We start from the raw sequence: 27,403 nt of genomic DNA, 5'->3' as shown, positions 1-27,403 counted from the left end.
TGAACTGAACATGGGGTCTCCAATGGAGGAGTTAGAGAAAGAAGTGAATTCATCCTTAAATGGGAAGAAGCAAGACAAGTTTTAGAAACAGTGTTCCGTGTAAAGCAAAGACTGTAAGTGTCTCGAAGCAATTAAAAAACAAACAAACTGGCTTCCCTGGGAGCTTGCACGTAGCATACAAGTCACAAGTGAAGGCATGAATTTTGGAGGAAAGCGGGGTCAACCCTCAAATGGCCCATACTTCATTGCAGAACCCGAAGAGGAGAACTGGAAAGAATTTAGGCAGAGCCAGGAGTCAGGTTTCTGTTTTAAGAGCAAGACTGAGGAATCAAAGTAAGAGTTTATGGGAACATGGAGGTTTAGGAGGGAGGTATGTAATCTACACTTTGAGCAAGCAGGAGGAGGGGATTCTGCAATAATACACACCAAAAAGAAATAGACACATTCTAGGAGTGCAAAGGTGAAAAAGCAAAACACGGGAAGGAAATAATCATGACTTAGCTTAGGTAAATGTTATGGTTTATATGTAAATTTATGGTTTTGGTAAACTGGTATCATACTTCATGTATTACAAACTTGACTCTAAGGTGGTGCAGTTACACAACAATGGTACATTTAAGACATGGGCCCAGTGAGTCTGTAGGTTATAGGGAATGTGACCTTGAAGCAGATTGTGGAAGCTTCCGTCATCTACTCCTGTGCCTTAGCTCACAATACAAGCAGGTTTAGTCTAGTTTGTCGTATGTAGCTGCCATAATATTGCACTACAGGCTTAAAGCAATGGTCCAATCGATCATGAACTGAAAGCTCTGAAGACAGAGCCCAAATAACCTTTGTCCCTTGCAAGTTAATTGTCTCAAGTAGCATGTTATTGCTACAAAAGACTAAACAACAACAACAACAAAAGAATGATGTTCAGATAAATCATTCCTAAAGTAATATCTGAGCAAGCCAGGGGTTACATAATGTGAGGCTTTCCAGGGAATTCTATAAACAGATAGCTTTGAGGTAGTTCTCAGATGCATGGCTTGTTTGCCCTACTGCTAAAAGTGTTTTTGCCTGAGAACTTATCTAGTGTGCTGGTTATGTTTTTGTCAACTTGACACAAAACTAGGGTCATATAGGGAGAGGGGACCTCATGGATAAAATGCATCCACCATATTGGCCTCTATGTAAGTCTGTGGGGGGATTTTCTTGATTAACAATTAATGTGGGAGGGACCGGTCCCGCTGTAGGCGGTCCCACACCTAGATAAGTGTCCTGGGTTTTATAAGACAGGGAGCTGAATGACAAGGAGCAGGCCAGTAAGCAGCACTCCTTCATGGCCTCTGAATCAGTGTCTGCCTCCAGGTTCCTGCCCCACCTTCTGTTCACGATGAACTGTAAACTCCAAAATGAAATAAACCCTTTCCTCCCCAAGTTGTTTTAGTCATGGCGTTGGTCACAGCAAACCAGGACACCTGGGATCATTAATTAATGTTTGCTCTGCCACACTTGCCTTTACTATCACCCTCTCCTCAAATTAAAAAAAAAAAACAAAAAAACTGTATACTCCCAGCAGACCAACAGGCTGGGCCGGAACCTTGAGTACAGGATTTCAAGATTAACCTGGGAAACATTATGAGACTTTGAGAAGAAGGAAGGAAGAGAGGGAGGGAGGGAGGGAGAAAGGGAGGGAGAGAGGGGAGGGAAGGAGGGAAGGAAAGAGGGAGGGAGGGAAGGAGGGAGGGAGGGAAGGAAGGAAGGAAATCATACATTCGTAAACTAGAAAAACAGAATCCATCAGATACATTTCCACACAATTTTATATTTTGTTTTTAATAAAGCGTTAGTGAAAACTTAGTATCTTTGATATTGTAATCTTCCAATAATCAACTCAACCTAAAATAACTTTCAAATTTAGATTCCATATTTATAAAATTTTAAAAGTAACTTCCATTTAAACATGTGCAGATGCTCAATTATAGAAACTGCAGTGACAATAACTGATATTAGAATAAAAATTTACTTCATTCCAGGTAATTATGACAGGATATAGGAGGGAATTACTAGATCAATATGTAAAGAATAAATTATCATAAACAAACAAACATAGGGAAAAGCCATCTGCTCTATCTGTACTGGCCCTCGTGTTGGCATAGAATCAAATTCAGAAGAGCTTTCAAGACCTTAGAGAATTTGGAGAACCCAGGGTGGCTGTGTGCAGAGGCAGAAGCCCAGGAGCTGGGGAGCAGCAGTTTCTCTCTGGGTGTGGATTTTGTAGGAAACACAACAGACACAATTAGACTCACCAGACCGCCTGCATCGCTGGTCAGTACCCAGAGAGAATGCTGGTTCTCCAATACTCACCAGCTATGTGATAGGTGACAGCTCCATTGTTGCCAGCATCCATATCAAAAGCCAACACAGTGTACACGATCTCTGGATCTTGGTTTTCTAGAATTTCAATGTCACGATGGAGGGCAATAAGCTCCGGGGCATGGTCATTTTCATCTTCAATGGTGCAGATGATGGCCGCAGTGCTGGACAACGAAGGGGCGCCACCATCCCGCACAAGTACTGTTGTAGAACATCAAAGAGGATGGGATGTAGCTGTTAATACACACCTAAGACATACTATTCTGGTTATCCAGCATGAGACTGAACTAACTGGGTGTTCTTGGGTCACATTCATTTAAAGACATCTTACAGAGAAATTGCTCTTCCCACGGCCTAAAGATCAGACCCAGCACCCACATTAGGAAGCTAACAGCGCATGCGTAACTCCAATTCAAGGGGATCAGACAGCCTTTTCTGGCCTTCTTGGGTACTGTTACACATATGGTGTGTATCCAGACAAGCAGCAACACACATACAAGTACATTTTAAAATAAATACAAATTTCCAAAAGAAATGCTAAATCACCAATAATCCTTCTGGATCATTTGAGGTTACATTGCAACGGCAGGGGTGGGGGGTGAGGAATGGGTCATGTCGGTTACCTCGAAGCCAGAAGATTCCTTGAGCTTCCCGGTCAAACGTGACAGTTGTCACCACCTCTCCTGTGTCAGGATTGATCTCAAACAACCCAGAGGCAGGCCCTGGCAAGATTTCAAAGCGACGTTTGGAATTGATTCCTTAAGGAAAAAAAAAATAAAGCAAAACTTAGCAATTCTCTCCTTGGGTAAATGAGACATTCATTTTCATATGAATATATCAGGCTGTAGATGAGAAGAGCAAGGTTAATTTTTAAAAGCCTTCTGATTAAAGTAGAAGACAATATCTCTGTCAGTTCTTCTGGAATAAAGGCCTCATGAGTCAAAATGCTTGGTTTTCAAAAGCCTTAAGAGACTCACCCACAGTGAATGCTTGGGATTTTTTCCTTCCCATAAAGTTTTTCTTAAGAGTGAGCAACTCCAACAACGTAGTCCTAATTACTCCCCCTAACACCCCTGATTGTGATTTAATGACATAATTGTGAACTTGCGGGGTAGATGACAATTTCTGTAGATTGGCCTCTATTTAAAAAGTCTGCGCTCAGCTGTAAGACTGTATTTATTCTCAACCTCAGGCGGCAGGCCCACAGAGTTGCTCTGTGGTTATTCTTGCTTTGTTTTGTGTTTAACCTAGCAGTAGGCCTCCTATCTGCAGGGAGAAGCACCACACCACATTGTTAGGCGTTTTGAAAATAATTCCTCCCATTTTTGTGGTTGTAAGTAGTTACTTGCGTATTCCTCCTCACACCCTTGTAATTGTCCAGAACAAACAAGAGAATAAGAAAATAGAAGAGAAATAGAGATGGCTTAGTCTAATCCCATTATCTTACTGAGCAAGTTAGACGCCTCTGTCTGCAGATATTTAATGCAATCTTCCCCCATGACACACATACAGTGAAGATGTGTGTGTGTGCCCAGTTGCTTCTGTGTGCACGTGGCACTATCTGATATTGGACCTCAATATCTGCAGCCCTGTGACTTCTTTCCCATGCCCCTTGAGAGCACCCCTCCCCAATGGCTTTCTTTCCCTCTGTGTATCACGACATCGAATTTGCTTCTTCCCCATGTCTTATGACTTTTGGTTGAAGACTCCCAGCAGAGCTTTCCTCTGCTCTCTTTTCATTACCCAACAGATGCTGAGATAAAGAGAAGGTCCCAACAGCACAGGCTAAGGCCACAGAAGCGGCACCATCGTCTGTGATCGTCCTCAGTCACAGCTCCTCTGTTAGGCCTCCCACCAAACACACACTGGCTCACTCCCACAGGCTCCTTTTGTTTCTCAGAAAGAACAAAAAGTATTGAGGAGTTCCCTCCATCATCCAAATCTATTCTCAACTCAGCCTCTTCTTGACCATCTTAATGGCAGAAGCAATTCTTCAATTGTTCTGCTTTGGAATTTTCTTGAAGCTTCTAGTCTTCCTTCTAAATGTTTTCTATCTACTTAAACTATAAGAATTAAGTTCTTCTCAGTATTGCCGAATTTCCTTTAAGAATGTTGCCCACTCTCTGAAGCCAACTTCAAACTACTGTCACCCCCAGCTATTCTTTCTTCTGTGAGCAATGCTTTTCTGATTACAAAACCTAGTGGCTGTCTTTAGTTTTTACCTATTTTAGCTTCTCCAAAATATTATCAATTCCTGGCTTATATCTAAAAATAGATAAAGGAACAAGAAAAGAAAAGAAAACCACATAGGAAGAGGAGTAAAAAGAAAAACAAAATAATTTATCCAGGTATTTGTTTGTTTTGGTGCTCGGTATGGAATGCAAGGTCTCACACATGCTAGGCAGACATGCTATGATTGAGATAAAGCCCCTTGTTGCTTCTCTATGTCATATTTTTCTCCTTGTTTCCAGAGTGAGATGAAAATGGCTTATTTTAATAGTTTAATTTATAGTTTAATTAGCATCTTACTCTAAAGGATAGAGGTAGAGCTGAATACCCATTCATCTAATTTTTCCTAATCACTGACTCCAGGTGACATCGGTGTCTGTATTGAGCTTCAATTATTTGTTTAGTTAACTCTTTCTTTACTTTCTTCCTCCTGCCCTCCCTTCCCTTCGTTTATCCTTCAATCACTCTTCTCTTCCTTCCTCTTTCTCTCATTTCACCCCCCCCCTTCCCGCCTTGTGCTCCATTTCCATGCACATTTATTGCTAGACCTGGAAAAATACTGTTAGGACAACTATCTTGCTGTGTAGAGCTCCTTTGTGTGGGTTATACAATAAATCCAAGTTATAGAGAGTGATGGGATAGACTCCAGGAGGAGGTAGATTTGGAGAATGAAGAGTATGTTCATTGTTTCCTCCAGTTAAGCATGCAGCATTCTAAGGGAACAGACAGATGATTAAAATGTAGTGCTATGGAGACCACAATGTCTTTCTCCCCATAATGCGTATGTAATAAGCTCAGCACTCAATGCAGACAAGTAAGCATGCAAGCACGGTTCTACGTGATATGCCATGGCTGGCTAAGCCTTCTGTAGGACCATGACGATGAACAGGAGTTAACCAGTAATAAGAAAGAAAGTGGATGCATTCAAAATAAAATCCACACACTTCACCAACATCTACAAAGTCCCTCATGACATGGACCCTGTTTATTCCTCCAATTCTTCCCATGGCTCACACCTTTGCTATATTCCTGTCCCCCTTTCTGCTCTCCAAACATACTAAGTCTCATTTTGCTTGCAGCCTCTGAATCTGCCATTTCCTGTTGGCTCTTCCTTCACTGTTTTTTAAGACAGTGCTTAAACTACTGTGTCTCAAATCAAATCTATGCTTGCATGCTCTAGCCTGTGACAATAGAGTCTGAGACTACAGCTCTCCTTTGCCCAGTGACTTCTTATCTTCAAAGACTTGTCACAAAAAAACACTGGAAAAAGGCTGAAAGTCCAAAGGAGAAAGGGCTAGGGACATGGCTTAGCACTTAAGAGCACATGCTGTTCTTGCAGTAGACCTTGGTTAAGTTCCCAGCATCTGCATAGCCACTCACAGCCATCTGTATCTTCAGTTCAACCAGTTGCCCTCTTCTGGCCTTCATGGGCATTGTGCACACATCACAAATGTACATCCAACCAGCCAAAACAGCCAAAACAGAATAAAACAAATAAATAAGTATTTTAATGGGGACAAATTTGATTTTCTTTTTTCTAGTGGCATATTGTATCAGCAATGCTATTCTGTCCATTTAACATTTCAGACTCTGCAGAATTCTGTCCCTTTAACTCCCAATTCTGCAAGGCCCTTCCTCTTAATAGTCAGTCCTCTGAGTTCCAAAACTTCTCATTTTGAATCTAAGTGGTAGCTGCTTCCAGACTCCTTTCTCCCTCCTCATCCCAACCTTTATACTGTGTCCTTGTTCACTCAGCTGTCCAGCAACATGACTGCAGCACCTAATGTTCTTGGTGGAACATGACCGGCAAGAACATTTGTCACAAGGAGAAGGTCCTGCATAGCATGGAATCTGGCCTGTTTGTCCTTGAATAGAGTACTAGTGTCTTGTCACAGGAGAGAGAGAATACCCATTAAATCATCACTTCTGTGATAGAACCGATAACCAACCACTTGGGTTGAACTATCATGAACTGATCATTAAAAGAGTCAAAATGGTTAGGAAACCAAATGTCAGTATAATTTACAGAAAGCAAATTAAAAGTTGAAATTTTAACTTGGCAGCCTAATTCACAGAAGATTGCCAATCTACTATGAGTGCCTGAAGATAAATGTTCTAGAAGACTTGAACTGCACTGAATGGCAAATATACAACATAGACAAAGGGATGCAAAAGTCAACTAACACCCACAGCCAGAGTCTGCAGTGTGTCAGGCAGCAAAATGGAAACCTAGGTTATAGATAGATAATAATTTATATTGATACAAACCGGGAGAATATATATATATATATATATATATATATATATATATCCAATTTAAACTATGTGAGAAAGATCTATGTCTTAAAGCAAAATATAACATTGGCTTGTGAAGACTTACTAACATTTTCTGTCTACTAGAAATAATACATATTATTTTTATTTTCCAACTAGAACACAATGCCCACACCCTCAGACATTGCTAAAGCCTAAAGAGGGCAGGCTTTACTGATTGTTGGGGGGAGGATAAATAAAGAAGTAAACTAATATATTTCAAAGACAACCTGGAGCCATTATGACTCGTGGGCTTGGCTTTCTCCTTTGAATGCCTACATTGTATCTCTCACTACCATAAGTATCCGTGCTAAGAGAAAGCAAAATATATTAAATCCAAGTCTATGGAATAGAAGGGAGATAGTCAACAAATACAATGAAATCAGAGTTTAGAACCAAAATTTTAACAAAGATTGTCCTCAGCATGACTGAGATAATGGTTGGTCCTTATTCATTTCCCCCTTTCTCTAAGTGCATTTATATTTGGAATCCATATAGAGAAAATCTAAATAGTGTGGGTCAACCTAACACCAACAAAAGGCCAACGGGATGTTAGTAAGAGGTTAGCAGATGCAGACTGAGCCGATACTGAGCATGTCACGTTGGCTCCTTTAGCAACAGCCTCAGATTGAGAAATTCAAGATTTTACATTCTCAATGGCCTAATCCCCCTCTACATGTCTCTATTAGAACATGGTCAAAAATGAAAGTTTCTGGAATTAGGAAGAGAATGAATAAGACTGGATGGTACCAGGACCCCATAGCTTTCTAATGCACCTGTGGGCTGGGCTGGGCTGAACCTAAAACCAGCAAGGGCTGATGGTAAAAATTCAGAAAGCAGACTGATGGGCAACTCCAACAGAGTTCATATGAGCAATTGGTGGATATTTGCATCAGTAGATGTCCAGGGGAACTCCATCTTCATAAAGAAAGGGACATTATGCTTGCCTGGCAGGAGAAACACCATGATCAAGAAGTTGACATTAAAAACTTAATAGCCAGCTCTCTGTCTGCTATTGAGAGAAGTTATTACAAACTGCCATATATTCAGGTATTTTTGTATCTAGGGACAGGGATGAAGTTCGTGATAGAGCACTTGCCTACAATGTACCAACTTTTGGGTTCATGCCCAGATAATAATAAAGATAATAAAAAGATAATTTAGCCTCTTTGTCCTTTGATTTAATGGGCACACGTATGACTTCTCTGGAAAGTGTACATAATGACTCTTATGAGGAGAATCCTGGCAGTACTGCAAAGTTTGAGAGGTGAGGGATTCCTATTTAATGTCTTCCCTTCAGTCTAAGACATCTTTTCTCCTACATTTTACACATCTGATGTTAGATGCATTTTATGAGTAGTGGTGTCCAAATTAAAGTCAATGAAATACTGTGCTTGCCCCTGACTCTGAGAGTGGGTTTGAAGGGCACAGCTGTACCTCGCACACAGAGAAATTCCTGTCAGGGTACTGCATGCAGTACCTCACACAAAGAGAAAGTCCTGTCTGGAGACCATATGTAGTTTATTCAGGAAGATGCTGCGTACAGAGAACATTTGCATGGAATAGAAATTCCCATCTTACTGACCAATGCCCCTGCCTTGCTAAAGTGTCATGTTTCACCACTACTGAGCAAGTGCTATAACCCCAGCCATCTGTCCACCCCCCACCCAACCCCCCCACCCCGTGAGATGCCTCTTCCTCCAGGGAGCCAGAGGCAGTCACAATCACCTTTGCACACTAACAATGGAGCTCTTGTTGGGGGACCAAATGCTGGGAAATTTTAATACCTCAGTTAAAATCTAGTAGTTGGGTTTTTTTTCCTTTTAATACAAAAAAAAAAAAAAAAAAAAAAAAAAAAAACTGCTAGATTTAGAGTGAGTCACACAATATAAACATTCAAATCCCTTTGGACTTCGAATGCCAAACAGCACTGAGTGCTTACGTTTCAGAAATCTGCATTCTAGAATGCCAGAACACATATGCTCAGCTCTCTGGAATTAAGTAACACTATAGTATTTCTTTAATACATACTATAAAGTAAACCATTCATAAATTCCAACCCGATGCCAGTTATGTTAAAATATCGAGTACGTCATTTAATTCTCATGCATAATCCTGTTTCGTTGGTTTAACCCACGAAGTGCAAAAAGAAAAAAGAGAAAAGAAAACACAAAAAGAAAAAAGATCCAGAGAAAATATATTCAAATACACACACACATACACAGAGTCATATGTATTTATAAAAACACCTGCTTAACAGCTTAACAGATCTGTCTTCATTAAAAAATATAGTAAATACAGTACTTGTATGAAATCCTCAATTTTTTTTTATTTTTCATCAATTTGTTAAAAAAAAAAAAAAAGCAAAGGCTTTCAGTAATTCAAACCATCTCTAAGACAGTGTGAGATTAGATAAAGTTTGGAAGGATGTTAAGTTGTACTTCAAACATCCATACATGTAAAGCCACAAAAAATAATAATCGTGCATCTGAATTTTCAGTTGTAATTTTGATCTCTTCAATGATAAGGTTTCAAACTCATATATAATCAATAGGTCACAAAAGAAAGCAACATTAACTTCACAGCAAAAAAAAAAAATGTAGAAGGATTTGCTTATGGCAGTCTTGTTAATAAATTCAAAGAGGAATTAGAAAGTTCCCTCTTTTCAAACATAAAAGAAAAAGAAATGTCTTCAGTAGAATCCCATACAGAAAATAAAATTAACGAAGTGTGGCCAAGGGGGAAAGAGACTGTGAGCTGCTAAGCTGTTCATCGGCAGTGGGTTCAACCTACGCAGCCCTGCGGAGGTTCCTGCTGTTGGTTACAGCGGGGGAACTGTGGACCAGAACATTGCTGAACTAGGACCACTGTGAACTGTGAAATGAAAAGCTTGTTCAGGTTCCCATTGTTCCTATCACCCTAAGGCAAACAGAGCTGGAAAAGCGCTAACTTCTAAGCAGGGACTGAGAACAGTTGTGAGCATGCTCCGTTCAGAGTCAGGAGGAAAAGTCTTTGATCACACTGCCCCTCTCTGGTCAAAGAGGGAAAATAACTTGCGCTCTTGAAAAAAAGTGTCCCTTAAGCATCTTAGACAAATTCAGATCAAAGGTTCATCGTTGCACAGTGGTGTTTCCCAAGAGATCAGAGCAGCTGAGCGATATAGAACTTAGTTTGAAAGCTAGAGAAAACTATCCTTTACTCCTCTGATCAACATTTAAGGGAGAAACACCACGGAGAGCACTCTCGGTGTTGTGGAAATGTAAGTGCAAATCTTACAAATGTAAGTTTTAAAGACTGGCTAATTGAATGGTTTGCATTCATTCTGATGGGAAAACTCAGAAAGTGCTGTTAATAGCAAAATCTGAGACACTGGGCTGTCAATATTATCACCATTTAGTTTCAAATAAAAACAGAATAACATTAAATCTACTGTGCCTTAGACATTCAAAGAGCCTCAGAGATGTTCAATAGCAAGTCAGAGACACTCATGAATCCCAGCCACCATAACTGTTCATTTTAGATGGGTGTGTCTCTATTCTGTGTTCATTATAACAGTAAAAATGGGAGTTAACATTGCTATGTGCCAGATATTCATATAATCTTTCTTTTCACATAGTAATGCCTTCATACTTAAAACAGGACTACATATTAAGCGCCACATTTGTCTCCATTTTACAGACAATAAGAACAGAGAGGATGGTTAGTACCGTCTTCCATGTTGCACATCTTATGAGAGAGATAATTCTGGGACTCAAACCTAGGCTGTCTGCATCAGCTCCACAGCTCTTGGAGGGAGCCTGTCTTACACTGAGGAGATGAAGAAGCACTAGACTTCCCATGCTCAGTGCATCCAGTGAGCTGAGATAAACGTGACCCTGTGGGTACCTCTGCTTGCTGTGTCACTGAAATTAATAAATTATGTGTTAATTAGGCATATGCCACTCAAAAAAATAATAAATATTAATACAAATAGATGCTAGAAAAAAACAGGCTTCATCTATAGCTTTTCGTTTCATGTATGTTGCTGAAAATACTTGATATTTGAGGTAAGTAGTAACTTCATTTCCCCATAACTATTGTTTTTCTTAATTTATTTACTATTTGTATGTGTGTGTGTACATGTGTGCACACCCACACATGCAGTATAGCACACATGTGGAAGTCTGAAAGAACACTCAAGAATCATTTTTCTTCCATCATGGGTTCATGAAATCCAACTCGGGTTGTTGGGCTCCCTGGCAAGCATTTTTCTACTGTGCTGTCTATGGCTCTCACTCCCATAACTACTATTTTATATTAACTATAACTCTTAAATGCTTTTTTATAGCATCTACTACCTAGTTTTCAAATTACCTGAATCTGTGTCTTCAGCTTCAACCCTTGTGACAAACACCCCTGGACTTTGGTTTTCTTTAACTGAAGTTTCATACAGAAGTTGCTTAAATACTGGCGTCTCATCATTTACATCAAGGACAGTGACTGTCAGTGTCTGGGATGAAGAACGTGCGGGCGTGCCACCATCATGGGCCACAAGGGTAAGGATATGCTGAGTTTTCACTTCGTAATCCAAATGAGAAGCTGTCCTCAGCAAGCCTGTTTTGAAAGAGAAGACACGGTGGGCTAGGGATGTTGTTTATCTTAAGACTGACTGTTCTACCACCGCTTATGTCACAGTGCACTACTGAAAACTCAGTTTTCTTTGCTAGTGAATGAATCATAAAAAAGAGAATGAAATTTATTGGACCAAGTACCATAATTCATATATTATCTACAACGGAAAGTTAATGTTCTTACACAGAAGGTCAATATAATTTGTAAAAACAAATAACAAATTTAAAAGTCTATCTTATACGATCATCTCCTGAGAGGCCTACAGCAAAGTCACTAGTCTACACGTTTCCCTCACCTGCTAAAGCATCTGTGATACTAATGGCATATAGTCTGTGATGCATGACATACATAGAAGCAACCAAGTTATAAAAATGTGCATATGACTCCATTGTTCAGACATTTGATTTCTGTTAAAGAGTTGGCATCTGTTATACTGACTCTTGGTTACCTGTCACTTGCTTTATTAGCAATAACAGGCAAACACAGACAATGTTTTGCAACACAGACAATGAACTTCACAAAAAGCCACCTTTCTATCCTACTGTATTGAACCACATAACTCTGTGTATGTACAGTGTTTTACACAGACAACCATTGTAAAGTAATAACTGTTGCATATTTCTTTTAGGATTGATGATTGCCCCCCTAATATTTTCTTCAAATAATTAAATATTGAGTCGGATTTTAAAATAGTTGTTTAATAATTGCTCATCATTAAATACATTGAGGCTATAGGAAAAATCACTATGCCATTTATTTCTATTAAAAACACAAGCCTTGTAAGAGAAAAAAAAACCTCCCATCTCATATGGATACATTCTGCCATTATCATTTTATGTCTTTGAAAAATACCTCAAAAGAAATAGCCATTGTATAGCTCAAGATTCCTGAGGCTGGCGTTACTAAGACACAATTCAAGTTTATTCTTCCCTTTTAACAGGCTGACACAGACCTTCCTTGGGCATCATGGAAAGCGTTTAAAGTGCCATTAAATCAGCTCTAAGGAGAGCCACAACTCTTGCAGAAACCATCAGCCTGTGTCTGGAGAATCTCTTGTCAGTTGTGCACTTAGGTGGTGTTCATGTGAGCCTCAGAAGGGAACCACATGTCAGGATTTGAGAAATGTTCTGATAAAATTTCCCAACAGACTAGAGCCAACTATGCTCACAACTTCCAAATCTGACACATTGACTCTCATTTCAAATAATGTTCTTCACATCTGGCCAAATAGTTTACATCTGAGATCCCCCACCTTAGGTTCATGTTGAAATCACGATTTTACAGACCATTATATAGTAATCCATACGTTTCTTAAATGTCCTGAACAATCACATAAAGAAAAGCTCATTTCCAAATTCACAAGGTTGAGAATTCTGCATATTCTTTTAACACGTCACATTTAAAAACAAGCATAGTGGGTGGCATCTTACAACACAGTGACAGGAGAACCTCTGAATTGGCAGTCAGTGACATTTGTACTGAGTGAATGATCTTGAGTAAATGCTGATGTAAAAAATTAAAACACTGCAACTGGTGTGAAAAACAATATCCCTGGTGAGCAAAGAATTCAGCCATTAAGACCTGTATGTTATTTCCAGTTCCTGATCAATGCTGGCTCACAGGATCCGAGGTGCATTTGCACACCAAAGTCCCTGCATAATGATCTTGATTTGGAACACAGCCACTTTGCTTTACTTCTAGTAGCATTCTCTACTTCAAAGGCTCACAGTGGTGGTTACTGCATCCTCGGCCCACAAGATAAGAGCTAGCTACAAAGCAGCTAATATCAACAAACAGTTCGAGTATAATTCTCCATATATAATATGCTCTCTCTCTCTCTCTCTCTCTCTCTCTCTCTCTCTCTCTCTCTCTCTCTCTGTCTCTCTCTCTTTGTGTGTGTGTGTGTGTGTGTGTGTGTGTTACATCTCTCTAGGAAGAGTGTCATATAACAACTACCAGGGTGGCACTATTGTAGAATGATAAACAAGAAGAGTTGGTAGGAATGCAGAGATGTCAAAAACTCTTGCACACTATTAGAAATCAGTATGGTAATTCCTCAAAATCATTTTTTTCAAAAAAACATTTCAAAATTAGCTAGAGAATCATAAAGCCCCGTCTTTCCAGAGAAATTACAGTAGCTTTAAGAGTCTTTTAATTATAATTAAAGAATTATACATCTCAATAACACGACTTCTGAATATTTATGCAAGAGAATTGAAATCAGTGTCTCCAGCAGGTAGTGGCAATGTCAAGTTTACTTCTGTACTGTTTACAATAGTCAAAGTTAGAAATAATTCAAAAGTCTATCAGCAGATGAAGGGGGACAGAAAATATGATCCATGCAAGCAGCGGTCCTTAAAAATCATGAGGGAATTTCGTCATGTGTGATAGCATGTCTAGACTTTGAAGACATTGGGATGACTGAAATAAACTAGTCATAGAGAGGCAAACATTGCATGATTCCATTTATCTAATGTATCTAAAATAATCAAATTTATAGAATTATCAAGAGGAGTAGTGTTTGTCTGGATGCAAAGAGGAGAAAATGAGGGAAAAATGAATTAGATTAAGTAAACAGTATGACCTTTAGAGTTCTATTGTACAGCACTGAGTTCACAGTCAAGAATGATATATTCAGGAAATTAAAATGTTAGGAGTGTAGAATTATCTTTCTACAAAGTTGAGCATAGTGGCAGACACTTGCAATCCGATTACTCAGGAAGCAGAGGCAGGCAGATCAGGAATTCCGTGTCATCCTCAGCTACATTGTGACTTTGAATTCATCCTGAGATATAGGAGAACTTGTCTCAAACAAAGCATAACAAAACATTTAGCAAAATAAAATAACATAGAAGTGGCATCCAGAGTACTGTACCTGATGAGCTGTCTAGCACAAAGACCATGTCCTCGTTTCCTGAGAGGATATTATATGCTACTTCTCCATTCATCTCTGCATCTGGATCCTGGGCACTTATGCGGTGCACCACAGAACCCACTTCAGCATCCTCTCTCACATAGGTGATGGGATAGGATACAAAGGTGGGGCTGTGGTCATTCACATCCAAAATCACCACTTCTGCTACCAGTGACCTCCATCGGCGATCTGTCACATTCACAGCCTGATCAGATGCAGTTATAGTTAAAATGAAAGTTGGAACATTCTCTCTGTCCAGGGGAGATGCAGTGACCAATGCACCAGAGGAGGGGTGGATGAGAAACGGGTTCATTCCAACATGTCTGGATTCTGCAAAGTATTGTATCCTACTGTTCAGAAAACTGCCGTCACCATCTTTGGCATTGAAGACATAAACCAGAGTCCCTACAGAGACATTCTCCTCTATGCTTATCACAATGAACTCATCCTGGAAGGATGGGGAATGCTCATTCTGGTCTTCCACATCAATGCTAAGGAAGACTGTGCTGTTCCAGGCAGGGTTTTGGCTGTGATCTTTAGAAATCACCCTGATAAGATAATGGGATGTCATTTCGTAATCAAGTTCCTTAGTTAGGAACAAATCTCCTGTGGAGCTGTCAATTTCAAAGTGGTCATCTTTGTCCTCAGCAACAACACTGAAATGTAACTTCCCACTATGGTTATGTTTAAGTGAATCAGGTGACTTCATCAGGCTCATGATTTTTGCAGGCTTCGTGTTTTCTGGGATAACTAAATGTCGGATATTCTGAGACATAAGAAATCTCCCTTTGGAGAGTGGTATCACCTAAAATAAAAACAAACAAAAAAATTGTTGCTATGGAGTATTTTAAAACTTCAAGTATCGCTATTAAAAGGTAAGTTTAAACATCAATATATATTATGACTTTATGTTAGAAGCTGATTTTTGCTTGTGTTTTATATATGTGTTAGTTGTTGAGAAAACACCGTTTATTAGAATTCTAACATGTATTAAAAGATAAATTTTGATCCATATAGGAGAAAAGAGAGTACACTTTTTAATTTGCTGTGATACATGAATGACTGTTTTGTGAGGCTGGGCCAAAGTTCCTCTGGAATGTTCATGGTAATTCTTCAATGTGAATATTGAACAGCTAATTCTCCAAATTATCCTAAACCCTAGAGATCAACCTAGCTACAATGAGACCTTTGGGCACTAAAATAGTGAGTCTTTGTTGAAACAAAACTAAAGGTACAGCCACATTAATTTTTCTCGTAACCAACATTTTAATTATGAAAGACATATTTTGAAAAGAGTAGTCTTGGGGAAGTAAACTCTTTGTTATTATATACATATAAGCTTATATTATATTTAGACTGTGTTAACATTACTTGGTAGCATATGATTAACAAAGAGTCTAGCTATACACGGTCACCTTAATTTTGACTGGTTAGAGATAATTTTCTCCTGTGACAAAGATATTCCATGACTTGGTGTTTTCGTTGATGTTGTTATGATTTGATTAATGCGAATCTTTGAAGTAATTGCTATATGCTTTAAAGTTTTTCAAAAACACATGTGATTTATCTGGTAGCCATTTACTTTCATACAAGGCCCACCTTACCAACTCATTGCAGTCAGAATTAAGTAAGAAAAAGTCTCCTTTTGTACATCACACCCAAAACAGCACAAATGTTTATGTAGTGAAGGAAGACTTGCTGATAACAATACATAACTCGTTCAAATGTTATTTAGATTTAACTTTTTTCCAAACAAGAATGAGAAGGTAAGCACTGTGTGTAGGGTACTCTTGAAATAGGATCCACATACTGGTAATGTCTTCATGCTATCCACTTGTTTAAAAATCAAATGACATTCTCGATGTTCTTCTACATCTTACATTGATGACATTACCTGAATATTAATAATTGCCTGTCCTTGAAGTGGGGGCACCCCATGGTCACTGGCGATGACTGTCATCCTATAGGAAGATCTGTAGTCATGTGAAAGGATTGCGGTTGTTCTTATTTCACCGTTGTTTGCATCGATCTTAAAGTGAACAGGATAATCTATACACACAAAGGAAGAAACTAATATTAATCCAAGAAAAGTGGAAGATGGGATGGATTCAGTTAATATATTCATAATTCAGAACATGTATTTACTTTAAAATTTTTGGGAGTTTGAAGAGCTATAGAATTTTAACTAGGTTTTAATTCCTTGAGGGTCTGAGGTGATGCTTACCCTATTCAAACATTTTACAGTATATTGATACACATATGTGTCAATCCATTGTTAATATCAATTTAATTTTTATATGCCACTAAAACATAGACAAGACACAATTTTTTTAGATTATGTACATAAAAATAAAAGAGTAGGTGGCTAGGCATGGTGGTGCATGCCTATAATGCAGTGGAAAAATCCTGCCTGGCCATCCTGAGCTACATAGTGAGACCATCTACAGATTTCTGCCATCCATATGCATATTTTGCCTTTGAGATTTGTTTGTTGAGACTGGATCAGGAATGGCCTACATTTGGTTGTTACATCTTCAGTGTGCAGCTTAATTCTTTCCTAACCCCTTTCCCTTCTTCTTAAATACTTATGTTTCTTTGAAATGTTTCAGATCAGAAAGTAGATCTGGAGAACTGATCCAATTTGGGTAGAATTTTTGGTGTCAGTGCTTCACAAAATAGTGTATTTTCCTTCAGAGTCAAATATCAATTGCTCTTTGGTCTTTGACGTTGGTCCTGCTGGCTCAAAGCCTAGATTTGTGGGGTCATTAAGTATTCCAGTGAAGGTAGCTCCTCTTGCTTTTTCTTCTTTTATTAACAAGAATATTTCAATAAAAGAAAATTTCTTTCTCACTAATGCTGGTGCCTGCAGGGTCCAGAAGAGGACATTGGAACCCATTGATCTAGAACTACAAGCAACTGTAAGCTGCTTGGTGTGGGTGCTAGGAATTGAACTTGGGTCCTCTGGAGGAGCAACACGAGCTTTGTAGACACTAAGATATCCCTCTAAATATCAAGTACTGTTGTAAGCCATAAGAACATCTCAGTGTAGGAAAGGGTTTTAGCCTATCACCATTGTTATCTTTACTGATTAATTACTTCATCACTGAATAGCAAGATCCTTTCAACATCAGTCCCTGGGTTTTTAAACAGAGTCCCAGTAAGTCTGTACCAATTCCCTTGTGTCATATGCTGGGTACTGTAGGCTTTTCTTATGGATTTACTATCTAAGATCTGAAATCTGTCATTTCTCCATGCATTTCTGCCTCCCTTTGGTGGAAAATAGTTCTGTGAGTCCACAATCTGTAAGGAAAGGGAGTTCTCACTCTTTCTTGGTTACTTATAATTTCTAGGCCTTTACAGTAGATGGTGAGTCAATAAACATACATGCCAAAATATATCAGAGGTTCGCATAAATACAAGTAATTTAAGTTCATTTCCCCAGTGGGCTTAGTTAAATCATAGACTATAATTTTCAATGAAATCTGAATATTTCAAACAACAGGAAGACCTCAGACAAAGCCCAAGCATACAAAGCCATTCTCTGTTTCCACAGCCACTGAGTCAGCTTGGTCCACTTACTCCTCAGGGCTGTAAATAGTCTGCCCTGAAGAAGTTAAGTGTGTGAAGCCAGCAGCTATGAAACACATGAGTTGTGATTTCTATTTTCATCTGCTCATTTCTGTCTCACAGGGACCCCGTGGAATGCTCTAATGAATGATCAAAGTCCATGTTGCTATTATATTTTTTATCTTGCTACATTATTATATTCTAATGTTGTCAACTTTATTTAGTAATGAGATAAGGTGAAAACGGATGATGCGCATCATTATATGCCTCAAATGCATTGTTCCAAGTGTCCCCTTGGAAGTTAATTTAAAAATAACGTCTGAGAGGACCAGTGAATGAGCTCAGTGGGTCAAGGCGCTCACTGCACAGGTTTAAGCTCAGTTCAAGTCCTTGAACTCAGGTAGAGGTGAAAGGAAAGAACCCAGTGCACACATAAAAACAACATCCCCGACACTCAGGATGCACGCTGAGCATCAGTGTCAGCTTTTACATGGAGTGATTTTCAGTGTTTTATGAATGGCGGGTCTGAAAAACAAATAAGTCAGTGTTCATTTCCAGATCTTCTGCTCCATCTTTGTCCTGTGGAGTCACCTTCCTAACTGGCATGGTACTCTATTCTCTACCCAATGGACCACAGACATGTGAAGTGTGGCTTTGCTGGCTTTCAGGTAAAGGTCCTATACCAGGATTAAAGCTCTCTCCCTCCCTCTCTGATTATGTATATGTAAGTATGAGTGTACATGTATGTGTTTGCATGTCGGTGTGCTTGTAAACATATGTATGTGGATGTGTATGTGTGGGCATGTGTGTGTGCGAATGTGTGACTTGTGAGTGTGTACATGTGTGAGTGTGTGTGACTGTGAGTGTGCACTTGTTTGGAGGGTAAGTTCGTATGTGTATATGTGTGTGTATTTTCACATCCATTGCTTTTCGTGGCTATTTCATGTTCTTTGACTACTCTCAAAATTAGAGAAAAGTCACGAAAAGATTTCAAGCACCTAACTAACCTTAGCAAGGGTCATAGGAAGATAGTCTGCCCCAGTGTGCCAGAACCAAAAAAGATCTACAATGTTTACGTGTGAAGAAATCATGGCGCCTCCTTGTGGGGAACAGGAAGCATGACAGGAGAACTTTCTTCCTTACCAAGGAGATGAGGAACCACTGACAAAGTCCTAGTTCCCAGTAAAAATGGAGACAGATCCTAGTACACTATTGAAGTAGAGTTCTTATCTCTGACATGAGTTGACTTCTTCAAATAAACGCCACAATGTGTCTAGGTTGATGCATTTGAAGCTGTAGGTAGACCACTTTCCTGGCCACATCTTGCTCAAAGAGAGTGTAAGTATGTGAAACAAAGCTCAAACAAGTGTTCTGCCCCTTCTCGTTCTGTGTACACATGGGCTGCTCCAGGACAACAAACAGAAGGCTGCTTCTGGGACCTAGCACAAGTACCCTGCAAGTTTATCACATGTGTCTCTGTTCTTCGAAGTCGTTATACTCAAGAGACATGCTTTAAAACTGGCTGTGCCATTCTGGCTGAAAAAAAAAATGCTTATTTGCTTGGCTTTTAAATCACTTATCCTTTTCTTTCTGATCTTTAGAAATTTTTAGTAAAGCTGATTGTAATTCTGTGTCATTACAAAGGTTGTAATTATTTTCTCCCAATATGAAAACAACGTCATATATTATGAAGTTCTGAATTTTAATGTAATTACATTCATCTACATCTTTAAATTTTGCTTGTTTAAAAGTTATATATTTCCCTTAACAGCAAATAATCAACCTCTTATATTTTCTTCTGTTAAGAATTAAGATTTTTCACATTTAAATATGACATATTTTTATAGTAAAAAGTAGATATGCAATTTTATTTTTTCATCTGGGTAACAAAGTAACACTGTATCATGCATTGATGGTCCATCTGCTTTCTACATATTGCATATTAAATCTACTTAAATGAATTATCTTGTCAACTGCTCTATTGTTAGTGCATCAGTACTTTGGTGTCTTCATTTCAAAAACTTTATGAATTGAAGTCTTATGGTGGCATATCTTCCATTTGTCCTTTTGACACTGTCTTGGTAATTCTTTTTAAAAATTCTCTTCGATTATGACTTTAGAACAAGCTTGTCCTATTTCACCAAATACAGGCTGACATTTCAACTGAAAATATACTAAGCCAATAAATACCCTTTTCTTTTGGCCACTGGGCTTTCCTGATGTGAATAGTACACAAACAGCCTTTTACTTCATTTGCCTTTCATGTCTTATACTAAAGCTTTACAATTTTTTCATAAAGGTCTAAAGCATATTCTGCTAGAATTTCCCCTACATTCATTCACAAGTCTAGACCTTGATGTAAGGAGTTAAAGAGATGCCCTTGAGAAAAATCGAACAATAGTACAAATGTCAATCACTCACTACCCACTGTTCAGAAAAAGTCTATACATGCAATGGCCTTGACACCCATACCCTTTAGCTCTACAGGAAATACACCCTGTGCCTGAGCTAATTCCATGACTTCACCACAGTAACTGAGACCTTTAGAACAGAGTCATCTCTAAAAGGTTAGTAAGTATCATGTGATGACAGTGGTCCCAGGAAGTTTACAGACATATTAATTTCAGCATCTGTTTTTATACCTCTTGGGTTTCCCATGAAGAGAATCAAATCTGCTTCAGGCAAGGACAAGGTTGTCTCTGGATTTCCCATGTTTGTGTCAAACAAGATAAAGCACAAGATGCCTTTTAAAATGCTCTCAAACACAATGTCAAGTAAAGAAAATTACCGGGACAAAGGAAAAGACTGAGCATTTTAAGAGAAAGCTCAAAAGTAAGGCTGTTTCAATAAAGTCACCATAGAGTGCTCTATATGCAAGGTATGACTTGCGTGTGGTATGATAGAGGTAGGCATGACATTTTCATCCTATGAGCAATCTTCATAGATATTCATGGATGCTCCAGCACATCACATGTTAACTACCACTTCTTGTCTATTAACTTCCACTTTCCCTGCAGTAAAACTTGGCTTGTGCTTGAGGTTCTCACAAGTCATGCATTTAAGATGGATTGCTTCTATTGAGGGCATGGGGAAACAGCTACTGATTTCCATAAAACTTTTGACATTCAATTTTGTGTTCTTAAATATGAAGTGACTATCACAAACAACAACTGGATTTTGTTTGCCAATTTGGTTTTATATTGTAAGTAGTATAGGGAGTTCCGAGTGATCAAGGAGAAGGTATCTTCCTCAAAGGAGACAGAGGGGATAAGTGACAGAGGAAATTTTAAAAGCCTGTGGTCCTCTATAAATATTGGCTTTTACCTGAAGAGATGGAGTACGTAAGTTCTGCACTGAGTCCTTCATCGAGATCCTTTGCAAAGACAGTTGTAACCAGTGTATTGACTGGTTGACCTTCCAAAGCCTGTCATGGAGACAAATAGCTTACAGATAAGTCAGTGAAGCCTTAAAAGATGCATTAGTGGGCCTTTAAATGAAAGAACACATTATACCGACCACCTACTAATAATTCTAAAATCTGCACACCACTCAAATCTCTACCATCAGAAAGGTACAGGGGTAGAAGTTGACAAAAAGAATCCACTTTATCCGTTAATTTTCTATACAGTTTAAAGCATTTGAACTGGAGCATTTGAGCCAAATATGCAAATAAGTTAATTACCATAAAGTCAGACTAAAGAGTTCTTCATTTTCTGAAATTCTTCAAGAACTTAGCATTCTCTGAAACGTTTCTGAGGTTGTTGTTTAAGATACTTGCTACAGTTCCAAAATATGGCTAACAGAAATATCTTCCTTTATCTTGGAAAATATATCTCACAGTAAGTAGGAATTTTCCAGGCGTGATAATGAAATTCATGGGTGGAGCTCAAACATCCTATAAACCACAGGGAATTTTCGTGATATAATAAATATCACTCTAGTACTTTTGCCTTTGCCAGAATTTTTTCAACTCTGGCTTTGGAAGATTGGTTTAAATCCCCCAACTTCCTCAACACCCTTCTGAGTTGTTCACTACATATATCCCATCAGGGTCTAAACATCCAATTCAATTGTTTGGAGATCTGTAGTTGCTAAGCTTTTTATATGTATGATTCACCTATTTAATATATATTTACTTACAAAGTACATGAACCAGCATTGTAATTTATTATAGAAACACATACAAAATGTGGAAGGGAAACGATGAAGTCATATGTGTATGATTACAAGTTGGGTGTGTGCTTCCAAACCCCACTCGCTCATGTCAGGACTACACACTGATACAGCTTCCAAATGCCTGCACATCGACTGTACATACGGAGCTCCGCTCAGAGGTTCAGGCAAAGCAGCAGCAGCCCGTGCATGAGCCATTGTGGCTGACGCTGGGGTGACATCATGTCTGTATGCAAGGCACAGAACTATATTTCTTTTAATCGAAGTGGGGCTGCAATTCTGAATTGGAATTCTATGTAATGACACGCCATGGCTGACTTGGTGAATTCACATCTTTTACCACAAGGTGGCGATGAAAACAAATGACTCTGAAAGCATTACAAGCTCCCTGCTAATCTACTTCACAAACCTTGAAGTGAAATTCCTTTCCTGGGAGACACTGAGGGAAAAAAGGCCTGTTGTCATTGATGTCAGTAATTGTGACATAAACCAGCATGGTGGCATTCCGTGGTGGGGAGCCGTGGTCTGTCACTAGGACAGTCATGTGATGATGCCCCTGGTGCTCACGATCCAATGCCAACCAATTGATCAGCTCACCTGGAAAGACAGCAGAACAAGACAGGCACTGTGCGATAGAATACTGGCATGAGGTTGACCAACCGCATCCAAAATAATCCATGGAAGGAAAAATCAACTTGAAAGCTTTGACCCTCAAGACCATTCACACACAAAGCAATTCTGCTCTGTGTGACTGTTGAAAGAATTTGCTGCCAGCTCTGGTGGTGTGTGCCTATAATCCCAGCAGCTGGAGAAGCACTCTGGGATGAATAAGGAGACTCTGTCTCAAAGCAAAACAATCACTGAGGTTTCTCTGGAAAATAGCACCTGAAAAATTCTTTATCATTCTTTGTATTTCAAATTACCCATCATTAATCACTTGCCCCCCACAAAATGAAACCTATGATTTGGAAGATATGTAATGGTTGCTTTTGCTGCTCCATAGAACACAGAAAGCACATAGCCTATGGCACCCCAAGTTCTGGATGTGGTTTCCAGATCGCCACCTGCCAGCCTCCCACAGCTAACTTCTAGGTTGCTCTCTGAAGCAGACACAAATGAATATTTCATGGTGTCTTGTAAGCCGTAGATTATTTGCCTTTGATATCATTGCTTTATACTAACTTGAAAAACATATTTCCGGAGCAGTGACATGTCCTTTACACATGTCAACGTTTCTTTTAACTCACAAAAATGTGCACATCAAGAGGCAATGAATTCCCAAATGACTTCCTTGTCAAGACTTTTCAAAACATATTTTGTAATTCTTGCTTAGAAACACGCTACCTTTTAAAATCCCCTTACACTCAGGCACGGAGAGTCGGCATAAACTTCTAACTGCCTGTCCCTGCTGCCAAGGCTCTGGAGAGGCCACACACGGCTTTTCTTCCTGCCCAGCCTAGCACTGGCTTCCTTGGCTCGAGGCCGTTGCCACCAAACGTTCCTTTTACTAAACTTTTCTCACACTTAAACCAAATGCAATGACATTGCCTAGAAATGGAAGGCTACAATGAAAGAAAAAGTTCATGTTTGGTGAGAGTTGCTGAATCAGTGAGCTTAAATCCAGTATTTAGTGCAACATCATCTACATAAACCATATGTACCAATATGTTCATTATATATAAACCAATAGTGCTCATTATGACCATGGTTTTAATAAATCATACATACAACAGCATTTTTAAAGTTCCAACCTGTAACTCTGAAAGTACCAAATCTAAATTAGCAAATGGAAGCTTTATTTCATAAAAATTACCCATTTTTATTTCATGAAAAATTTCTCATTTCTGACTGTCTCTAACTATCAGTCTGTTTCCCAGCTACCTGCTTGCAACTTAAACATATGTTGTTGCATTTTGTGTTAGCCATATTTTGTATTTAGATTTTTATTTAAGGTATCAAAGATTAACTACATCACAGTCAATGATCCCTGTTTTTCTTTATCAAAATGAGACGTAAATGTTTTTAGTGATTTTGTGAGTATTGTGATCATGATTTTGTGCTTTCTAGTTTGACCTTGATGGCACTAGTGTTTCACAAAATATATCTTGGCTTTTTCAATACATCTATAAGGAAAAGGAATGATAGGTGCAAACCATTTTTGCCTTCTCCGTAATCAGAGGACATCAGGGCTCCCCAGACATGAGATGCTGGATTTGTAAGAAAGCCAGAAGCACAAAAAAGAAAGGAAGGAAGGAAGGAAGGAAGGAAGGAAGGAAGGAAGGAAGGAAGAAACAGGTTTCAGGATTGCACTGGAGAGATGGTGAACAAAAGAGTATATACCAGACAGGGGTGAGGCTGCCCAAGAGAGGCACCCCAAACAAACCTTCACACATGACTTACGATGTCTAAGTCTGATGGTACCTCTGGAGCAGTCTAAGATGGCAACCAATCACGAATTGTTTACTGGTCAGGATACATTCTGAGAGCATATCACCGACCAGTTTCATCACTGTGAGCATCACGGAGTATACTTGCACAGACCTGTCTGGCCAAGCCTCTGTGATACACCTCTGCCACACACTACTGCTCTTGGGCTATGAACGTGAGCATCCAGGCACTGTACTGAACACAGAAGGCAGCTATAACATAGAGGAAGTAGCCATGCTTCTAAACTATCTAAACAGAGACAGTAAAGACAGGGCAAAGGAGTGCATGACAACTGTCAACACCATTAAAATGACATAGTACCACTGTCTTATATACAACCCGTCTTTGACTGAACTGGGCCTGCACTGGCAGAATATGATGGGGTTAGAGAAGACAAAATCAGGATAGGTGAGACTCTTCTCAGTGTGAACTTCATTTTAAAATCACAGCACTGTCATAAAATACTGTTTGCTAAAACCTAAGCTTAAAATTTACTTGTGCTAAAGCTATATCTAAAGATTCGAGGTTTTTTAATTCTGATTTCTAAAAATATAAATGAAAGATGCAAAAAGCTACCTGTGTTAGGATTCATCTTGAAGAATTTTCCATCGGTCAAAAGGAAATATGAGAGTTGCCCATTCTTCCCAGAGTCAGCATCAATGGCTGTCATTTTGCCTATCACCCCTAGGGGGATAGGGCTCTCCTCAACATTCAAAAACACCTTGTTCTGCAGGAAAACTGGGGAGTGGTCATTCTCATCCAAGACATGAACTATCACCGAAGTGCTCGCATTCTGCAGCAATCTGTCCCCTGGGGTTTGCGCAAACACTCTAAACTTGTATGTCTCTGTAGATTCATAGTCTAGCTGTCGCCTTAGATAAATCCACCCTGTGTGAGGGTGGATTCCAAACACTGCAGAGTCCACACTAACATCCAGGGAGTATTTGATCTTCGAACCTGGGCGCCACGGATACAGTGGGTAGGCCTGTACCTGGAGGATTTGAGTCGTCAGTGGGAGATACTCACTAACTTCTACTTGATAGACCAAATTTTCAAAAGCCACGGCTGGGATTCGTTCTTGGCTTTCAATAACTACTGTGAGTACCAACTGGGATGCCTGGGGAGGAACACCTTGGTCCTTAGCCACGAGAGTCAGCCTGAAGTCTGCCTGGCTTCCCAGACTGTTCCTGAGGTACAGCACTCCACGACCTTGGTCCATGCTGAATTCGCTTGGTTGGAGGCTTGCGATGCTGTACCGGACCAGTCCGTTCAGCCCGCTGTCTCTATCATGCGCACGTGCAAGGTACAAGGCTGTACCAGGCGGAGTGGTCTGGGAGATCCTAATCTCATCTGATGCTGTGGGAAACTCAGGGCGGTTGTCATTGACATCCATCACCGTTATGTTCACTTCTGTGCTGCTGCAGGCTGGGGAGCTGCCAAGCTGTGCCTGGACCGTGAGGACAAACATGGGCTGTGCTTCATGGTCCAGAGGCTTCAGAGTGCGGATACTGCCCAGCCATCTGTGAATAGAGAACTTTCCTTCCAGATCACCAGAGGAAATTCGATATGTGATTTGTTCTGAGGAATCTGAAAAGAGAGTGTACAAACAACACATGCTAAAGTAGTGTCTTCTGGAAACAGCGTCTGTTCCACCCTGGAGAAGAACACAGTGAAGTCTCTGCCCATTCACAAAGACTGGTGAGACAAAGGGCTTACACCCTTCTTAGTGACCAAAGGGAACGGCCAGTGGACAATGAGCAAGAAAGTCACTGCTTTCTTTGTCTTTCTTGCATTAGGTCAGAGAACCACACTAAAAAAATAATTTTGACATCCTTTTGGAGGAAGCCAAGTTAAATTTGTGTTGGTATTTTTTCTATGATATCCACCTTCTGAATAACAGATGCCCTCCACAGAGGGGGAAAGAGGAAGATGAGAAAGGACAAGAAGGACCTGCTCTTAGAAGGGGAGTTCACTTTCCAGACTTGTCCTGAAGAGTTACCACTACACATGGCAAGGGAGCCAGGCAGGAATATCTGCTCCATCACCATTTAGACCAGCACAAAATCTTAAATCATTCCAACTGGTAGCAAAAAGGGAATGGTTAAATAAGATACATTTAAGTTAAGTCACCCTGTAACTCACTACGTAGTAAAACTGAGTTGGTGACAGTTAGCTGCAAAGCCACATAAAGTATAAAGGTAGTAGTTATGAAATACAGTGAGATGTATTTTTATTAAAAATATTAAAGTACATATGCTTTATACTCCATAGTTATTATGTAGTGTATTAGGCATTCTTTTAAAACTACCTATTCTTTTCTTGTAAGATGGGTAGAAACAACATTGAAAATACAATAAGCAGGCCAAGGGGTGTGTTCTCTCATTTATTTAGCCTGGATTGAAGGAAATACTTAAGGCTATATGGCCTGATAAAACAGGAAAATATACAGTCATGAACTTTGGGGCAGCACTTACTCAAGGACTCTCTTGCCTTCACTGTTCCGATGAGAGTGTCTTCTGGCACGTCTTCATAAACTGAGAAGGTGTACTTGGGCCTTTCAAATTCTGCAGGAGCCAGAGTGGTCTGCATGACGTGGATGGTGACATCAGCATTAGTGGCAGCTGTGAGCCCGCCACCATCTCGAGCACAGACCATCAGAAAAAGGGTGGCGGCTTCCAAATGGCTGAGAGTTGATGTTAAGTAAATAATCCCTGGGTAGGAAAACAAAGAACCAACCAATTGGCAATATGCAGTGAGTACTGATGGAGTACCTGATCTGGAGACTACCGTGTCATGTTTAATTTGATGTGT

General features: G+C 39.5%; 1 protein-coding gene across 1 annotated transcript in view; it reads right to left on the bottom strand.

Annotated features, from left to right (window-relative positions):
• Nucleotides 1-27,403, bottom strand: part of Dchs2 (dachsous cadherin-related 2) — a 211,581-nt gene that overhangs the window by 47,802 nt on the left and 136,376 nt on the right. Inside the window, exons 4-12 of the mRNA XM_034500570.2 lie at nt 27,067-27,303; nt 25,169-26,179; nt 22,575-22,762; nt 21,317-21,416; nt 16,320-16,474; nt 14,387-15,230; nt 11,254-11,493; nt 2,982-3,116; nt 2,350-2,559 (exon numbers count right to left, since the gene is read on the bottom strand). Coding sequence (XP_034356461.1) covers nt 2,350-2,559; nt 2,982-3,116; nt 11,254-11,493; nt 14,387-15,230; nt 16,320-16,474; nt 21,317-21,416; nt 22,575-22,762; nt 25,169-26,179; nt 27,067-27,303 — 3,120 coding nt within the window. The remainder of the gene's footprint in view (nt 1-2,349; nt 2,560-2,981; nt 3,117-11,253; nt 11,494-14,386; nt 15,231-16,319; nt 16,475-21,316; nt 21,417-22,574; nt 22,763-25,168; nt 26,180-27,066; nt 27,304-27,403) is intronic.

This window comes from Arvicanthis niloticus, chromosome 4, assembly GCF_011762505.2.
Source record: "Arvicanthis niloticus isolate mArvNil1 chromosome 4, mArvNil1.pat.X, whole genome shotgun sequence".
Lineage (NCBI taxonomy): Eukaryota > Metazoa > Chordata > Mammalia > Rodentia > Muridae > Arvicanthis > Arvicanthis niloticus.
Note: the sequence above shows the minus strand (reverse complement) of the source record. Positions and strands in the feature narration are given on the sequence as shown.